This window comes from Podarcis muralis, chromosome 9, assembly GCF_964188315.1.
Source record: "Podarcis muralis chromosome 9, rPodMur119.hap1.1, whole genome shotgun sequence".
NCBI lineage: Eukaryota > Metazoa > Chordata > Lepidosauria > Squamata > Lacertidae > Podarcis > Podarcis muralis.
In genome coordinates, this window is record NC_135663.1 from 29,242,789 (window position 1) to 29,261,413 (window position 18,625).

General features: G+C 44.6%; 1 protein-coding gene and 1 long non-coding RNA gene across 3 annotated transcripts; one reads left to right on the plus strand and one right to left on the minus strand.

Annotated features, from left to right (window-relative positions):
* Positions 1 to 1,841: 1,841 nt before the first annotated feature.
* Positions 1,842 to 10,402, minus strand: SMIM43 (small integral membrane protein 43). 2 transcript variants are annotated; one of them, XR_013394168.1, is made up of 4 exons: positions 9,229 to 9,377; positions 6,069 to 6,243; positions 3,968 to 4,129; positions 1,842 to 3,583 (listed from the first exon to the last, which is right to left on the minus strand). XR_013394168.1 is itself a non-coding variant. In XM_077934012.1 (3 exons), exon 1 carries the CDS (start codon positions 9,558 to 9,560, stop codon positions 9,375 to 9,377), a length of 186 nt encoding a protein of 61 aa, XP_077790138.1. In that variant the 5' UTR covers positions 9,561 to 10,402; the 3' UTR covers positions 1,842 to 3,583; positions 3,968 to 6,243; positions 9,229 to 9,374. The 2 variants fall into 2 exon arrangements, 1 of the variants encoding a protein (XP_077790138.1); XM_077934012.1 differs by having other exon boundaries at positions 3,968 to 6,243; positions 9,229 to 10,402.
* LOC144328861 (uncharacterized) lies at positions 9,408 to 17,277 on the plus strand. The gene is made up of 3 exons (XR_013394169.1): positions 9,408 to 9,530; positions 12,310 to 12,855; positions 13,816 to 17,277. It is a non-coding gene; the product is annotated as an uncharacterized LOC144328861 (long non-coding RNA).
* The last annotated feature ends 1,348 nt before the right edge of the window (positions 17,278 to 18,625 follow it).

Sequence of the window (18,625 nt, forward strand, 5' to 3'; positions counted from 1 at the left end):
TTAATTCGTTCTGGAGGTCCGTTCTTAACCTGAAACTGTTCTTAACCTGAGGTGCCACTTTAGCTAATGGGGCCTCCTGCTGCTGCCGCAGCATGATTTCTGTTCTCATCCTGAAGCAAAGTTCTTAACCCAAGGTACTATTTCTGGGTTAGTAGAGTCTGTAACCTGAAGTGTCTGTAACCTGAAGCGTCTGTAGCCCAAGGTACCACTGTATAATGCCTGAATAAAACAACTAAAGCCAGAGTTTGTGTAGAAGAATCATTCATGGAAAGTTGGTGCCCCCATGTGGAGGCCAGACACACAACCCCATGGTACAATTACAGAGCCCCTATCCCCTGCAAGGGCTACTGTGAGCCTGTAAATAAGGATGGAGAACCTTTTTCTGATTCAGGGCCAGGTTCCTTTCTCTACTACCTGGCAGTGGGAAGGGACAGGGCAAGACAAATGTAAATTTTGCCTTTACAGGAACTTGGTATCTCATTGATTATTATATACTTACTTGTATGAGCAGAAATTCATACCTATCCATAACCAGTAAAGTTCCCTTCTAATAACTTCTGCTGTGGCTACTCTGAAGGGTTTGTTTGTTGGTTTGTTTCCCACCTCCTTCTCTGTCACAGAGCTGCTCCGTTGTAGCATTTGATGTTTGCAGTAATGTAAAAGGGTCCTGCAATTGTTCAATCAAAACTTATGAGATATGGTCTACTTTCCTTAGTGGTTGATCAACTGGGTGGAATTCAACGTCACACTCTTGCAAACATTTCATCTCTGCAAGTTGATCAGCTTGTCAGGTGGAATGATTCCCTCTCCCCCTGCAAACAGGGGGGGGGGTCCTCCCACCCTGCAAAGTCAATTTCGGAGGCACTGGAGGACAGAGGGGAGGAGGTGCCATTGCACAAGTGGAAACTCTTGTGCACGACTTCCACTGATGGGGCTTGTTAGGTGAATCCTACCCATTATTCCCCCCAAATTATTCAGCTATCTCTTAGAAATGATTGTGTAATGTTCAACTGCTTACTGAGGAAAAGACCCCTAATCTTTTTCACAAGCTTTTTCATCCACGTGTTGCATGGACATCTATGACCTTGAGATCCTTTCTTGTTTAGTTGTTGGTCCAAAAGAGGCTGGAGAAACTCCAAAAGAGGCTGGGAAAGTTACCTCATTTGGGACTTTTTAGTTTAGAGAAAAGGTAAGAGGTGAGATGGCAGAAATGTATAAAATAATACATGGGAAGAGAAAGTGAATAGAGAAAAGTTTTTCTTCCTCACTCATAACACTCATAACTGGTGGATACCCAACGAAGCTGAATGTTGAAAGATTCAGGAAAGATAAAAGAAACTAGTTCTTCACACAGTGCATAGTTAAACTATGGAATTTGCGCTCACAAGACGCAGTGCTGGCCATCAATTTGGATGGCTTTAAAAGATAACTGGACAAATTTATGGAGGTATAGGCTATCTATGGCTACTAACCACAATGGTTTTGGTCTAGCTCCACAGTTGGAGGCCAGTTGCTGGAAACTGCATAAGGAGTGAGTGCTGTTGTCCTCAGGCACTGCTTGTGGGCCTCCCATTGGCATCTGGTTGGCCACTGTGAAAACACGATGCTGGGAAGATGAGCCACTGGTCTGATCCAGCACGGCTTTTCTTATGCTCTTAACAAAGAATTTTGGGGAAAGATAACTGCTTTTCTCATTAATTGACTGTAATAAACTGATCACAAAACAGGCAGTTAAGCCTAACAATGAATGCTGACACAACAGAGCATGAAACACAATCACTAGATGATGGAAACTTAAGGCTGTTTTATATATACTGTATATATATATACACACACACACATCACTGTGGATTTTTATTCATGTTCACAGGAAGGCACATGTTATGACAATTCACAAGACTTTGTATCAAGAGCACAAACATATTTTTAAAAAACAATACAAAAAAGACAAACATTCATAAGACGCTTTCCCAGCTCCTCTATAACCCAATGGAAGTTTCTCCGCTTAATTTAATGGAAGGTGAATCATAGCCTTGACCAGCTTTTGCACAGAGGTGTGTTCTTAAAATTTCAGTATATTCACCTAAAACAGGCCCCCTTTACCAGAAAAGTCATTATTGGGGGGAAGGGCACACAGAAGAGATAGCCCATGTAGTACCCTCCACAAGCTGGGGGCAACTCAGTCAAGTGGGCAGGGTACAAATAATAACATTGTTATCAGCATCATTATTATTCCAACAGCCATCAGCCCTAGCCAGCATGGCCAATAGTCAGGGATACTAGGAGTTGTCCAGCTACATCTGAAGGGCACATGCCAGGTATCCCTGGCACACAGGTCAATTATGTATTGCTACTAGACTTTAACCCACGTGGGTGGCGCTGTGGGTTAAACCACAGAGCCTAGGACTTGCCAATCAGAAGGTCGGCAGTTCAAATCCCCGTGACGGGGTGAACTCCCGTTGCTCGGTCCCTGCTCCTGCCAACCTAGCAATTCGAAAGCACGTAAAGTGCAAGTAGATAAATAGGTACCGCCCCGGCGGGAAGGTAAATGGCGTTTCCGTGCGCTGCTCTGGTTCGCCAGAAGTGGCTTAGTCGTGCTGGCCACATGACTAGGAAGCTGTACGCCGGCTCCCTCGGCCAATAAAGTGAGATGAGCGCCACATCCCCAGAGTTGGCCACTACTGGACCTAATGGTCAGGGGTCCCTTTACCTTTACCTTACTAGACTTTAGTCTCTCCTCTGCCTATATAGTCCCATGATGGATTTTATGATAATCCTTGAGTATGATGGGAGCTGGGCTTTTGACATATAGAGTATCATAAAACAGCTAGCATATTCAATAACACAAAAGCTGCCTGATTGAGTATATGAAACACTACAGGATGGTAGTTTAAAGTCATTGTAAGCTCTGCAGAGTAGATGATTGATGTTCTGGCTTAATGGGTCTTTTAGAATAATTATTAAATAAGGATTTCTGTTTTCTTCACCACCAGTGGTGAAGGTCAACAGCCTTTAATCTTGTTATAAGTATTATCCTTTCAGTTCAGTGTTTCCAGAAAGACCAAAAACATAAATCACAAGAGAGTACAAATTTCATTTGCAAAACAAAAGAAACGAAGTTGGGTGGTGGGAGGAGATGGATGAATACCAAGTTACTGCTGTATGATGCATTTGTAGTCTTGTTTATGTCGCGATCTAAAGAGATGCCAGCCGCTCAGCCACTTTCATGGACACACTCCCAAGGAGAAAGGCTATTTATGGGCTGGCCAGATTTGTGGGGATTGGCAAATAAGAAAAAGACAAAGAAAACATGACAGGCATTTTAAAATGCAGGTTGCAGTTCACCACTAAAACACATTCAGTTTTGCTACGTTGCATGGCCATTATTGGTTGACTCCACGACTTGTCCAGTCTCCAAGCACAGCTGCCTTTTCAACCAGATTGCCTTTCTCTGAAGAGCATAGTCTTATTATGTTCCAGGACAAGTGATATGGCATTCCTGTCCTAATGCCCAGTGGCACAGCAGAGTCCATCTCAACTGAGCAAATCATTGACACCATGTCTTTTGTAGATTAGCAGCACACTGAAAGTAAACAAGACATATCAGGTTGGTCACTCTGCAAACTTCAGGTTAGGTTTCTAGAGAAAGAGAGAGAGAGAGAGAGAGAGAGAGAGAGAGAGATGGTGAATGAATGAGTATGCTTTGCATCTTCATAGGAGCCAACTCCTAGGGGCCAAGGTCCCTGTGCTCCCCAAATAAAATATTTGAGGAGGCCATGGCCACCCAAAGTTGATGGGCATTGCCATTCACATGGTGTGCATGTGTATCATCTTGTCATCAATTATGCAGGGTGGGGCTTACCATACCCCCTCCAATGCCTCTTTCTCTCTGCTATAGGGCTGAATCAGTAATGTTTGACAGGCTAGAATGAATTTAATCCCCTCGATAGAGAGACCAAGAGCTTACCCGTACTTCCTCTCATCCCAGTGAGAGCTAGTGTGGTGTAGTGGTTAAGAGCGGTACTCTCATAATCTGGGGAACCGGGTTCGCGTCTCCGCTCCTCCACATGCAGCTGCTGGGTGACCTTGGGCTAGTCACACTTCTTTGAAGTCTCTCAGCCTCACTCACCTCACAGAGTGTTTGTTGTGGGAGAGGAAGGGAAAGGTGAATGTTAGCCGCTTTGAGACTCCTTCACGTAATGGTAAAGCGGGATATCAAATCCAAACTCCTCATCCCATTGCTTTCCCCCTAAGGAAAACCACTCTTTAGCACTCAATCAGAGCAAACAGTGCTTCATGTATTTACTCGTATTGCCATTTGTTCCAATCTATTACTAAAGAGCGGGTTTTCCCTTGGAAAGGAGCAGAGCAAGGTGGAAACCGCTTGAACTCATGTCTAGAAAGCACAAATTAACCATTTAGTCATGTGCTTTCTAGGCATGGCACAAGTGTGGACAAGCCCCACATGCACTGCATTGCCACAGCAATTGAGGCGGCTGGGGCCACACAACGTCAGCAACTTCAGTCTCCCAAATACAGTGGTACCTCAGGTTAAGAACTTAATTAATTCTGGAGGTCCGTTCTTAACCTGAAACTGTTCTTAATCTGATATACCACTTTAGCTAATGGGGCCTCCCGCTGCCGCTGAAGCACGATTTCTGTTCTCATCCTGAAGCAAAGTTCTTAACCCGAGGTAATATTTCTGGGTTAGCGGAGTCTGTAACCTGAAGCGTCTGTAACGCGAGGTACCACTGTACATATAATTAATCTGGAACTGTTGACTAGTTCTCCAGCTCAGCTTTCAGAAATAAAGACTGCAATCCCTCTGTCACCCTTTAATCAAGTATAATACACTTGGATTTCTTTAACCACCTCAACTATAAATACAAGAGGCCAGGTAAAATGTGTACTATATAACATCAAGTATGATCCCTTGGATCCTTTTCAGCCAGCACCAAGGTAGCCATGTGGGAATGGTTTGCAAAATCCCTCATTGAAATTGCTATTCCTTCAATTGCTGTTGTTTCCAGTAGCAAGAAGTGGATGATCAGAAAGTGAAAAAGAATCAAGAAGCCTTGAATAAGATATTATAATATTAGTATTGTTCTGTGAGGCGCCATCAGGATCCTGCTAGGCAACTTAGGCATGATCTAAAATTAAATTAATTAAATCAATTCACCAAAATTTATCTTGAGATAATGGGAATTAGATCTGATAACTAGCTGAGTCCCTAACAATCCTCATGCTTTTTAAAATCTTGTCATCATATTCCATTTATTTGTCAGTTAGCCAAGCCCCCTTATCCCTTTTGTTTTTATCTCTTTTTCCTATATTTGATCAATATTGTTCTAGTAATTAGCAGCTGATAACAGCACATAGCATCTCCTAGGCAAAAGCATTAAAACTGAACAGTGAACTCAACTGAACCTTACATTACCCAGCACAGCCCAGAGACACAGGGGCATCTATTCAGGTTGGCAGTCATTTTGCATTTTACGGTCTAGCTGGCCATAAACCGTCACGGCTTATACTTTAGGTATCTTTTGATTCATTATTTCCACAATAAAGAACTATGGTTAGGTCTGGTCAGCAGCCTTGAAGGTCTGAAACGGCAACATATTTGGGGTTTCCCTCAGATTTAAATACTTCATTTGCATCATTCATATGGCTTACCTCTGGTCCAAAATTGGCCTACTGGCCTACTCAGTGCTATTTTTCTAGAAAAAGAGGTGCCGGAACTCAGCATGAACACCTCTTAGAATGGGAATGGCACCCAGCTGAGAGGTGCCAGAACTGAGTTCCAGTTGAAAAAAAGCCCTGGGCCTACTTAACTGTCTATATTACTTATGATTGCTTGGGTCCAGCCAAACAAAGCTCTGTTATGTTTTTAAGAGGTACCCTATGATGTTGTATCACTTTCCATTTTAGAGATTTCTCAGTGAATTGCTGGAGGCCAGTCGGTGAATCCATTGCAGAGCTGGCATTGAAAACCAGGTTTTCCACATTCAAGGTTAAGAGCCTGTTCACTGGTCAACAGTGTATCTCTGCTCAAATATGTGTTACGTTACCTTAGATGCAACAGACAGGTTTTGGATGCACTATAGTAGGAGTGCCCAAACTTTTTTCAAAGAGGGCCAGATTTGATGAAGTGAACGTGCGTGAGGGCCAACCAAGGTTGTTGAGCTTTTTTCAGGATTTTGCCCTAGAACATATACTGCCACGGGGACCAGATTGAATCGACCCCTGAAACGATAGGAATCACACATTTAGGAAAGCAGGATAACCTCAGTAATTATGTGCCAAACCCAGGTGCAGCTATCATCACCAGGTCTCAAACTTTATGGAAGAAATGGGTCACCCAATCCTCTCTTGATAGCTGGTGCTGAAAATTGTTGTGGGATGCATCAGTTATCCAGGGAAAATTTGGGAAGAATTGAGTAACTGATTTCTTCTATAAGGCTTGACACTTGATGAGAGCTGCTGAGTTACTTACAAATTACCAAGGTGCAAATTGTGATTGTCAGAATGCAGCCACTGAGCTCATGATCCAAACTTGCCTCCAAGCTTCCTTACACAAGATTAACAGTCCAGTCATAACTTTCAAAGATTAAGAGTGGTCATGAGCCATTTGCAGCATACAGATGAAACCAATTCACCATGCATGCATTTTTTTCTCTCCCAAACAACTGTTAGCCTCCGACCTGTTACGTCTGCTCCTCTCCAAACTGCAGACAGACGCAAGAAATCCCTACACACCCTCTGAAAATTATCTCGATTCAAATCCACAGACTCTGCAGTTCTGAGCTTCTTTACAAGGGCACCCACAAAACAAAAAAACACAGCAACAACAGTCAGAGACATGAAGAACTTCCGAAATACAAATTTAAAAAAATAAAAAATCAGATGTTCTTTGGGCCTCATTTGGGTTGGTGCAGCTTTTTGTGGGTGGGCTATAATGATTCTGTAGTGAAGTGGAAAGAAGTTCAGAGGCTGAACCCTTTAGCCATAACTCAAAGTTAATCATGTCTAATAGTGACAGGAAGCTGCAATCTTTTCAACTTTTCTAATGAGAAAAGCAGTGTAGCAGAGCGCTTCCATATTTGATGAAAACTCTTCTAAGTTTGGCAGTGGTGTGCTCATCACCTGGCTATGAGCAAGGTCACAGCTGTACAGCAGGAATGATTAACCACCAGGTCAGGGATCTGATCTAGCGACCCCCAAGCATTTTTTCCTTTTCTCTTGCCAAGACCCCATCAATTTTGGGGGAAGCATCAAAGACTTTTCAGATACTAGAGTGGGCAGAGCCCACTGTGATGATAGGGATACAAATTGGCCCTCGCCAGTCATCACTACATCAATCATTTCATGGAGAGGAAATAATGCTCAAAGGGGGACTGTCTACCTTCATGTGCGTTCTGTGTGGTGGATGTCCACGCAAGAGGTGCGCATGAGAGTGCGCATGAGGCCCCACCACTGTATGCAGCCACCTGCAGCTCAGGGTTGGCTAAGGATCACATATGCTAGCCGTCCGTGCTATACTGGATTAAGGAAATGAATGATAAGAGGGCGTGTGTGCTGTGACAGGAAAGCAAAACAGATGAACATGTTGCAAGCAGCCTATTTTGACCCACGCTATTATGAAGTGCATCTCAGGGCCAAGCCAATGCAGAAAGTAGTCAAATCAGTGAAGTATTGCATGTATGGATGATGTCACAAAAATGAAACAGTTAAAACTAGGAATGGATGGAAAACAGAACAAAAGAGATGAGGAATTGTTAGGTTTTTAATTGGTGAGCAGTATGATTTAGAGAATGCAGCAATGGAAACATTTAGTCAATGCAATCTACTATTGAGGGTTTAAAACACCTCACATATATTACTTATGTAGTCTGTTCAGAATTTTCCCTCCCCGCCCCTTCCCCAGCTGTTATGTCAAATAGTTTTCTCAGTCAGGTCAATCACTTTACTTGAATTGTGACTTGATTCAGAATTATTTTTGCCAAGAGATTTGCTACGCCAGAAAAGAGATAAGTTACGAAAGCCAATTTAAATGATGTAACTAAAGAATGGCTCTGGGCATACAGATGGCACTGGTATACTGCTGCTGATAAACTTTAAAAACAAATTGCACAGCAACTTTTCTTTTTTAGGTAGGATGCTACTTGCCCCATTTCACAGGTAGGAAACTGACATGAGGAAGCAAGTTCTGTTGTGATGGCCAATGGTTCCACCAACAACTTGACTTGGGAGAGCATGTAGCATGCCTTTGGAGGGTCAGCTTCCCCATATCTAAGCACTGCTCAGCAAGGGTGCCAACTCAAATAAAATATGGGGGGGAGGTAAGCCCCACCCCACATAATCGATCACACGATGTGTGCTGCATGCACACTAGTTGAATGGCAAGCCCATCAACTCGGGGGGGGGGGGCAGTCCACTCAAATATTTTATTGCGGCGCGAAGCCCCCTCAACCCCTAGGAGTTGGCTCCTATGCCAGTACAGTGGTTCCTCAGGTTAAGTACTTAATTCGTTCTGGAGGTTTGTTCTTAACCTGAAACTGTTCTTAACCTGAAGCACCACTTTAGCTAATGGGGCCTCCCGCTGCTGCCACGCGACTTCTGTTCTCATCCTGAAGCAAAGTTCTTAACCCGAGGTACTATTTCTGGGTTAGCGGAGTCTGTAACCTGAAGCGTATGTAACCTGAAGCATATGTAACCCGAGGTACCACTGTATGCCAGTAACCCACTGCAGACATTGCTGGACTCCAACTCCATCAGCCTCTGCCAGTACAGTGGTACCTCGGGTTAAGAACTTAATTCGTTCTTAACCTGAAACTGTTCTTAACCTGAGGTACCATTTAGCTAATGAGGCCTCTTGCTGCTGCTGCGCTGCCACTGCACAATTTCTGTTCTCATCCTGAAGCAAAGTTCTTAACCCGAGGTACTATTTCTGGGTTAGCGGAGTCTGTAACCTGAAGTGTATGTAACATGAGGTACCATGTATAGCCAATGTGCATGGACGATGGAAGCCGGGAGTCAGGCTTAGCCGCAGGACCACAGAATTGTGGAGTTGGAAGGGATCCCGAGGGTCATCTAGTCCAACCCCCTTCAATGCAGGAATCTAGGGCTGGAAGCCCTACCCTGAGACTAAAAGTCCCATGCTCTGCGGACTGAGCTATCATTTGCCATTTAGGTCCTTCTTTAAGATTTAAATAAATAGATGAAACCCACCTGTGTCTTGGCTTCCGTATCTCCCCACGGGTGGGGTGGAGGGGGGGATACCAGGCGGTGGCGTCGTGGCCTGAGCGGTCCTCCGCAGCGCCCCCTAGAGGCGGAGCGGCGCAGCGGCCCTTTCCCCCCCTCGGCGCGGGGCTCCCTCACAGGGCTTGCTCTCGGAAGAAGCCCCAGGGCTCGCGCAAGGAGTGTCTCCCGGGCTGGCCGCCCGCCGTGCTGGCCACGGAGTTCTTGAGCTGCTTGATGACCCCGAAGAGCAGCAGGAAGAGCAGGAAGAGCAAGAGGAAGAAAAGCGCCAGGTAGAGGAGTAAGTTGAATTCCCACTCCATGCTGCTGCTGCTGCTGCTGCTGCTGCTGCTGCCGCTCCTCGCCTACAGGTTCCCATCAGTCACTAACTGCCCTGCTCCGGACTCCAGGGAGGCGGCGTGTGTGTCTGTGTTTGTTTGTGTGTTTTGGTGGCGGGATCGGGACATTCAGCCGCCCTGGGAAGCGCCGTCGCCTTGCCGATCCGCTGCTCCTGGCCACATCATGTCCCTTGGCAAGGTCGGGACCGTCCGAAGAAGAATCCGGTCTGGGTCCGGGGGCAGCGGCGGCGGCTGCTCGGAAGGGAATTCCCCCGGGAGAGAGCGAGAGAGCGGCCGGTTTCCACCGCCGCCCCGACAGCAGACGCAAAAGCAAGCAGGCGAACGAGGAACATCAGACTTGGAGGCGAGAGGAATCTTGGAGTCTCCAAAACGGAGGCGCGAAGAAGAGCTGCCCGGGGAAGAGGGAGGGAGGGAGGGGAGCAGGGCGACCTCTAGGAAGGGAGGGAGGGAGGGAGAAGCTGTTTCCTGAATGAAGTGCAAAGGAACAAAAGGCCTGCGCCCCGGGAACTAATAGAGCCAAAGGAGGGTGACGATTTCTGCCTCCGAATGAGGCAGTTTCAATTAGAGGGAGAAAAGAAATCATCGGGCCATTGTTGTCCCTGGCCTGGTCTGCGTCGAAGGTGGCGCAGAAGTTTTTGCCCACCGGATAAACTCGTCTGGGGGGAAAGAAAAGTCATCCCAACATATACAGCTGCAGAGCTCGCGTTGCATAGCACTGCAAGGGAAGGAACTGGGTGCGCGTCCTTGAGATCAGGCAGCACACTTTTCATGACCTTTTGGGAATCTTGCAGCCCAGTGCTGCTCATGGGCGTAGTCGGGAGGGGCTGTTCATGGGGCGGTGGCAGTTGTCCCCCAATCAAGTAAATGAATAATAATACTTAACTAACTGGTAGCGCTTTGGTCTAAACAACAGAGCCTAGGACTTGCTGATCAGAAGGTCAGTGGTTCGAATCCCCACAACGGTGTGAGCTCCCGTTGCTCCGTCCCTGCTCCTGCCAACCTAGCAGTTCGAAAGCACGTCAAAGTACAAGTAGATAAATAGGTACCGCTCCGGTGGGAAGGTAAACAGCATTTCCGTGTGCTGCTCTGGTTCTCCAGAAGTGGCTTAGTCATGCTGGCCACATGACCCGGAAGCTGTACGCCGGCACCCTCGGCCAATAAAGCGAGATGAGTGCCGCAACCCCAGAGTCAGTCACGACTGGACCTAATGGTCAGGAGTCCCTTTACTTTTACCTTTAACTTACCAATTGGGTCACAGATAACTTGGTTCTGCCCCATCCCTCACATAAAGCCTTCTCCCCCCCCCCCCGCCCCCCAACTCGGCAAATAAATCCTGGCTATACCCATGGTCCTGTTTGATTTCACAAGGACGCTCACTAAGCACAATGGGGGTCACTTGCTTCCAAGGAACTGTATGTGATCGTGCATCTTTTGACCACCGTTTGGTACTCACAAGTAGAGTGATTAAGAGGCAGGTTCCTCACTCTTTGGATGCATTCTTTGCCAACAAATTGAAGCTCAGTCCAGATAAGACTGCGGAACTGTTAGTAGGTGGTTCCCTACAGTAGATGGATGGAAGGTTGCCCTCCCTCTGAAGGAGCAGGTACGCAGCTGGGGGGCTACTTCTGGATGCTTTGCTGTCACTTGAACCCCTCAGGTGGCCTCAGTGGCACGGAGTAGCTTCCATCAGCTTTGGCTGGTGGCCCAGCTGCGCCCCTATCTGGATAGGGATAGCCTAACGTCTAGCAGTCTCTAGGTTAGAGCAGTAACTGGAAAGTGTGGGATAACACCTGATGCAAGGTTGTCTATCGCCTCTGCAAACAAATGAAAATGAATGCACAATTTAAAAAATGTCACATAGGACACTTTCACCACAAAGGGTAAGGCCAGATTTAAACATCATGCAGGGGTACCATATGCTCAGCAGCACATATTAACTGGATCACTGACATCTGTGCCTACAGCATTAGCATGGCAGGGATCTGTGGTCCAGGAGTCCATCACTCTGGTGCTAATTTGACGACAATGACAATGATTTATTACATTTATATACCACACATTCTTCCAAGGACCTCCAGTTGGAGTACATGGTTATCCCCTCCCCATTTTATCCTCACAACCACCCTGTGATGTAAGTTAAGCTGAAAGTCAGTGACTCACCCAAAGTCACCCAGTGAGCTTTATGGCTGAATGAGGAGTCGGACCCTGGTATCCCAAGTCATAGTCCAGCACTCTTATTACTCCACAATGTTGCATGACTCAGCAACACAATGTGTGTGCTGCTGAACTCTACATTGTAAGAACATTAGAAGGATCAGGCCAATAGTTCAGAATCCTGTTTTGCACGGTGGCCTATTAGGTGTCCCTGGGACAATCATGTCAGAGGCTGATCTATTAGTGCAAATGGGGCAATGCCCCATCAACCTCAGTCTGCCCTCACCAGCCCCTGCCTGCTTACTTACAACCAGTCCAGTGGGTGGCCTTGGCTGTCAGCTCCCCCCTCCTTAGCCTGAGTTGATTGGCAGGATGATGGATTGGGATAAAACTAGAATGAGTTGGCTTTGCTTGTCATTGATTCTGGCTGTTCCTGCTGTTAGCTCCACCTACCACTGACATCCCTGATTTCTGCCCCACCATTCCCAAGGGGAACCAAACACCACTGTCTAGAACTAAGGTACATATATACTGTATTCATATATGTTTAATGTTTCAGGTCATCAAAGTGCATCTGCAGACTTGGCTTCAGCTGTGTGTGCGTTTTCACCTGCAATATTCAGATAACAATATTCAGATAACAAGTCGGTAGTGGCACCCGCCTTGTGGAAACCCCTCCCATCAGATGTCAAGGAAATAAACAACTACCTGACTTTTAGAAAACATCTGAAGGCAGCCCTGTTTAGGCAAGTTTTTAATGTTTGATGTATTTATTGTGTTTTTAATATTCTATTGGGAGCCGCCCAGAGTGGCTGGGGAAACCCAGCCAGATGGGCGGGATATAAATAATAAATTATTATTATTATTATTATTATTATTATTATTATTATTATTATTATTATTATTACACTTCTTCAGGTGTGGCATTGTTTTTGCTCTCCCTGGAGCTAAACCTCTTGCTGGTATTAATACTTGTTCCTTTTTAACTTAGTTTTTTTTGGGGGGGAGAGGGAGTTTCTGAACAGTTTTGATCACCTAGTAATTTGTGCTTTAGGAAGCTGTGCCTCTTAAGATCCTGCAGTGGAAGTAACATAGCGAAGGCAAGGTAAGAAAGGGAATATGAAGCCTCTTGCATCCTACTTCCCTTCCTTTATATATTCCTTTACATATTCTCTGTTCCCGATGCTGACCTGCACAACCTACCATTCTGTCCCCCGGGTGGCTCTCCAGCAAAACTAGCTCTTGCTGAGAGCTGTAAGTCAGGGAATGCACGAACGTAATAGATGATACAAGTAAAAATGGCTTCTTAACCAGAGCCCAAGGACAACAAAACATATCAGCTAAGCCTGCCTAAGTGAAAACATGCTCAATTAATGAACAGTTTAATGGTTTGATCGTAAAACATGAGTGGATAGTTTGATCAATAAATAAAACACCGTCTCAGCTGTGCCTATTTCCAAAAGGAAACACAGACCCTGGGTAAGCATGCCTGGAACCCCTGTGATCTTGCATCACTCAGAGATTGGGCTGGCATGTAACAATATCAGTTTCAAGGCAGGGTGCCATCCAGCCCCCCTTTTTGAATACTGTACTGGGAACTTAAAATAGACCATGTAGGCCATCCCATTTCCCATGTGGAGACAGAATAGTGCTGAGGCAACTGTTATTAAGGAGTTTTCAGGAGACATTAACCATGGAGATAGACAAGTTCTGAATCCCAACCTAATTTATTCAGCTTAAAAATCAATAGTGCAGTAGGTGCCAGTAACTCATTGACTTTCCTGCGCAAACAGATCATCCTTGCTGTATCAGGGTGATAAGCTGTATCTTAATTCAGTTCACTAAATAAATGGAAGCAATTTCACTTGTCTGATTATCTCTTTTTCCTTGAAAAAGCACCTGCTCATTCTGACTTTTTAATCAATATGTATGAAAGTTATATGAACATATAGATTCAGCTTTAAACTGAAAGCTTTTCACAGTTATCAGCAACAGTTGGCAGTCATATGAACATTTTTCATTGACCATAGTGAATATTTCTTCCCCCATGTCTGTTTTCCTGCAGGAGGCCATCCAGAAACCCTTACTGGTGTACAAGTTGTCTAGTGACAGGGCTGGTCCTCACAGAATAATGACAATACATTTACTTAGTCTTTTATTTTCACGTATCATGCTATGTCAGTCTGCATTGTGCATATATTTCCTGCAGCATGGAATGGTAAGTAACTAACCAGTATGGAAGATGTGATAATAATATTTTTATTAAATTCCTTCCAGTAGCACCTTAGAGACCAACTAGGTTTGTTATTGGTATGAGCTTTCGTGTGCGTGCACACCAATAACAAACTTAGTTGGTCTCTAAGGTGCTACTGGAAGGAATTTTGTTTCAACTACGGCAGACCAACACGGCTACCTACCTTTAACTAGATTTTTTATTAGCTCAGAAAATCAAAGGTGCTGGAGCCAGGTGAAAATAGTATTTTCTTTAACTATTCCATTTACCCGATAAAACATTAATTTTGCCATGGATGTGCATCTGGTAGTTCAGGAATGGTTATCATTTTCTTCTCGGTCATCTTGTGTAATACCTTAGATGCCAGCAACTTAATTCCAACATCATTTGTCAGGTATTGTAAAAAAAATCTCTTCATTGCATTTCCAGTTTCAAACATTTCCCTCCTGCATTCAAAACAATGACAACCATAACAGCCATATAATTATTTGGTGGCAACTCCTGTTAGGTTCAATGAGATTTACTTTCAAGTACAGTAAGTATATTTAGGATGGCAGGCAATGCTTAATTTCTCACTTAAAACTTGTTGGAACATTTAAGAGGATGCTATTTATACATATCAAATCAAAAGGATACAGGTAGGATGGAAAAGTAGAAGCAGGAGATATAAATAGCAAGACTTATAGCACAATCCTATACATGTCTACTCAGAAGTAAATCCCAGTGTGTGAAATTGGGACTGCTCCCAGGTAAGTGAAGATTGTAGCCTGAAAAATATAACACCTGCACTGTGAGCTAATGGATGAGGCTTTACAACTAAGGCAGAATCCTATGCAGGTTTCCTTGGAAGAAAGTCCCACTATGGTAAACAGGATTTCAATTTATAATGTCTCCAGGGGTGAAAATCAAATGGACAGTTATCTGGGAGATAGTTCCACAGTGAGTCATACTGAGTAAAGCCACATAGGATTGGACTACATATATATCCTTGTGGTCTTGTCTTCTGAGCAGCCCAGAACCCACATACACACTGCCCAGGCCTGTGTCCCTGAGAGGTCACTTTGGTGCTGCTAACACAGTTTGAATTTACCCCTGGAGGTACACTCCACTGTCTCCCAAGACAGACAGATGCCAACAGGCAGGGGCAAGCATTATCTTTTAACTCTCTTGCCTTTCTTCTTCTGCTTGTACTTTCACACGCTAGTTGTGTACATTTGGTTCAATAGGCATGGATCACCTCCTTTGGAATGTCCCAAGGAGCATTAACCAAGAAAGACACATGCTACATGCAAGAATTACATAAGGTGAAGGTAAAGGGACCCCTGACCATTAGGTCCAGTCGTGACAGACTCTGGGGTTGCGGCGCTCATCTCGCTTTATTGGCCGAGGGAGCCAGCATACAGCCTCTGGGTCATGTGGCCACCATGACTAAGCCGCTTCTGGTGAACCAGAGCAGCACACGGAAATGCCGTTTACCTTCCCGCCGGAGCGGTACCTATTTATCCACTTGCACTTTGACGTGCTTTCGAACTGCTAGGTTGGCAGGAGCAGGGACCAAGCAATGGGAGCTCACCCTGTCGTGGGGATTCGAACCGCCGACCTTCTGATCGGCAAGCCCTAGGCTCTGTGGTTTAACCCACAGCTTCAAATGTCACATACAAGAGCAGATAGCCTCAAGTTCAACCATCCTTCTCTGCAAGGGCTAAATGAGCACCTGTATGCTACAGCAGTTGAGCGCTATGCATATTTCAGTGCTCCTCACCAAATAACCCTAGCAATGTATTAGGAAAGATCTTGAATCTTGTCATACTTCTGTACCACACTTCACTGCTACATGCATTTAGCAATCAGCTTCCCGTTGACACTTATTAAGGTAAGTGCTCCTGGAATTTCTGATCACAGCAGGCATTTCTTTGAAAAGACTTGATAGATACTATCACACATCAAAAGGAGCAATCCCACATTCATCTCATAGAGGGATTCCTGGTGCGATTTTGTAGAAACACAGCAGCAAGAAATGCAGCATTGAAATTGGCTTCTATCTAGGTAGTGTACATCTGCCAGCAATCAAAGACCTTTGTTAGCATCCATCACCTGTTCAGAAGGAACAGGCGAGCTGAATCCAGTATTCCTGCCAGTGTTAACAGCCAAACATTAGCATAGTTTGCAAACCAGCACCAGATAAACACACACCAGAATGTGGGATATCCTGTGCATAGCACCCTTTTCTATATGCAGTTCCTTTCCTAATATTACATTTCAAATAGAGTATAACTATAGACCAGCCACCAATGCCACTTTCTTGGCCAAGGTGGTGCAAAGGGCGGTTGCAAAGCAACTGCAAGTGTTCCTGGATGAGACTAATTAACTAGATGCACTACAGCCTGGGTTCAGAGCTGAAGCAGCCTTGGTTGCCCTGGTAGATTACCTTTAGCATAAGAGACAGGAACAATGTGAGCCTAGAGGTTTTTACACAGTTGACCATAGTATCCTCTTGAAGCAACTCAATGGGATAGTTTATCGGAGGCACTGTGTTCTCATGGTTCTCTGAACTGGGCAAGTGCAACTTGTGCTATGGACTTCCACACAGAATTTTCCTCTTCCCAGTGCTATATGAGGCCATTGGGAGAAGTCATTAGTTTTGGAACAAGATATCACCAATAGGCTGATGATATACAGCTCTACTTCTCCATTACATCTATAACAGGCTGTGAAAGCTGTTGATCCATGTATGAATGCAATAGTGGACTGGATGAGGACCAATAAACTGTGCTTGAATCCTGGGAAGACAGAGGTTCTTTGGGTTTCCAAGCTTGGGAGATAGGCAAGTTATCCTTTCTTGCTGGTGTTGCACTCCCTCTGAAGGAACATGAGGGTTACTCCTGAATACGTATATCTTTGTCACTAGAGGCCCAAGTGCCATCTATGGCTAGAAGCGCCTTTTACCAGCTTTGTCTGGTTCCCCAGCTACAGTCATTCCTGGACAAGGATAGCCTTACCACTGTAGTGCATCTGTTGGTAACTATTGTATTCTATGAGGGATCTGCAGATACTCTTAACAGGCTACTGGTAGACTGTGAAAAGAAGCTGACATGGTTTTCCTTGGTACGGTATATCATATCCAGAGAGTCGTAAGCAAAACAACCATTTGAAATGTTAAATTTGCTCATTACAAGGGTCATCACCCCGATATATAACAATGAATGTAGAATTAACTGTAATACTGACTTTCTTCTGCCAACCTATTCAAACTGTAAACCAATTTGGAATAAAGCATTGATATATACTACCCAAGTACTGCCTCCACATAAATGACCTTTAATTCAATGGAGTTTCTACAGGAACACCACTTACTGGACTACTTCTTAGGACTTACCGTACCTGCATTCTGTATAGCACTTAAAACTATGAATTAGTTAAATGACTGTTAGTTAAATAAAGAACCCAGAAACTATTGTCTAGACTCTAGATGTTTATGCTTACAATATTTATTTATTTATTTATTTATTTATTTATTTAGATTTAGACCCTGCCTTTAATCAAAATATTCTCAAGGATAGTTGATGGGCTTGAGTCCATTAAAGCATATGCCATAGTAAATTGTTGGTCTTTAAGGTGCCACAATACATCACTTGTTTTAATTTAGGCTGCAACTAAGTTACACACTAACTTGAAAGTTAGTCCCACTGAACTCAGTCAGGCTTCTGAGTAGACCTGTACAGTGGTACCTCGGGTTAAGTACTTACCGTAATTCGTTCCGGGGGTCCGCTCTTAACCTGAAACTGTTCTTAACCTGAAGCACCACTTTAGCTAATGTGGCCTCCTGCTGCCGATGTGCCGCTGGAGCATGATTTCTGTTCTCATCCTGAAGCAAAGTTCTTAACCCAAGGTACTATTTCTGGGTTAGCGGAGTCTGTAACCTGAAGCGTATGTAACCCGAGGTACCACTGTATATGATTGCAATGATAGGCAACCCTGTAATACAATCAAGCTGTTACAAAAATTAAGAACAGCAAGAGGGGTCTTTACTGTACAGTACAGTTTCTTTCTATTGCTAGAAAGATTAGTTTCTACCTCTGAAAACCTATATTCTACAATAAAACCTATAACCTACAATAAGAAACAATGGCTTCCAGATGTGGGCAATTAAGTTAGCATCCAATTATTGCTGCTCTGCCGCAAGATAGAAATACAATTAACTCTACTTTCAGACTTCTAAAACTCTGTAGCCAAGGGAGCAGTTCCCCTTTCCTTAGTTTCAGATGTGGAAGGGGAGTGTTACAGGGTCCACAGTTTGTGTGGGGGCAGGGGAAGCATTAAATCAGAGGTGGGGAACTCCAGTCTGTGGGTCTAATTAGGCCCAGATCCTAATTTGACCAGAAAAGCGTTTTCCCCCAAATCACACCCACTTGTCCACTGAGGAACAGATGGAAATGCAGTTACCAATGCACAAGAGCCCTGATGCACCACTGACCAGCTGATCACTGGTGGTTCAATGCATTGTGTAGGGCTATTTGCAAGCCCTGCCTGTTGCTGTGAAGTCCTGACAATTCTTGGGACTTCAAAGTATCTACCAACTGACATTATTCTGTCAATAAATTTGGCCTGCTGCCCAGATCCAGTTCTCCACCACTGGGTTATA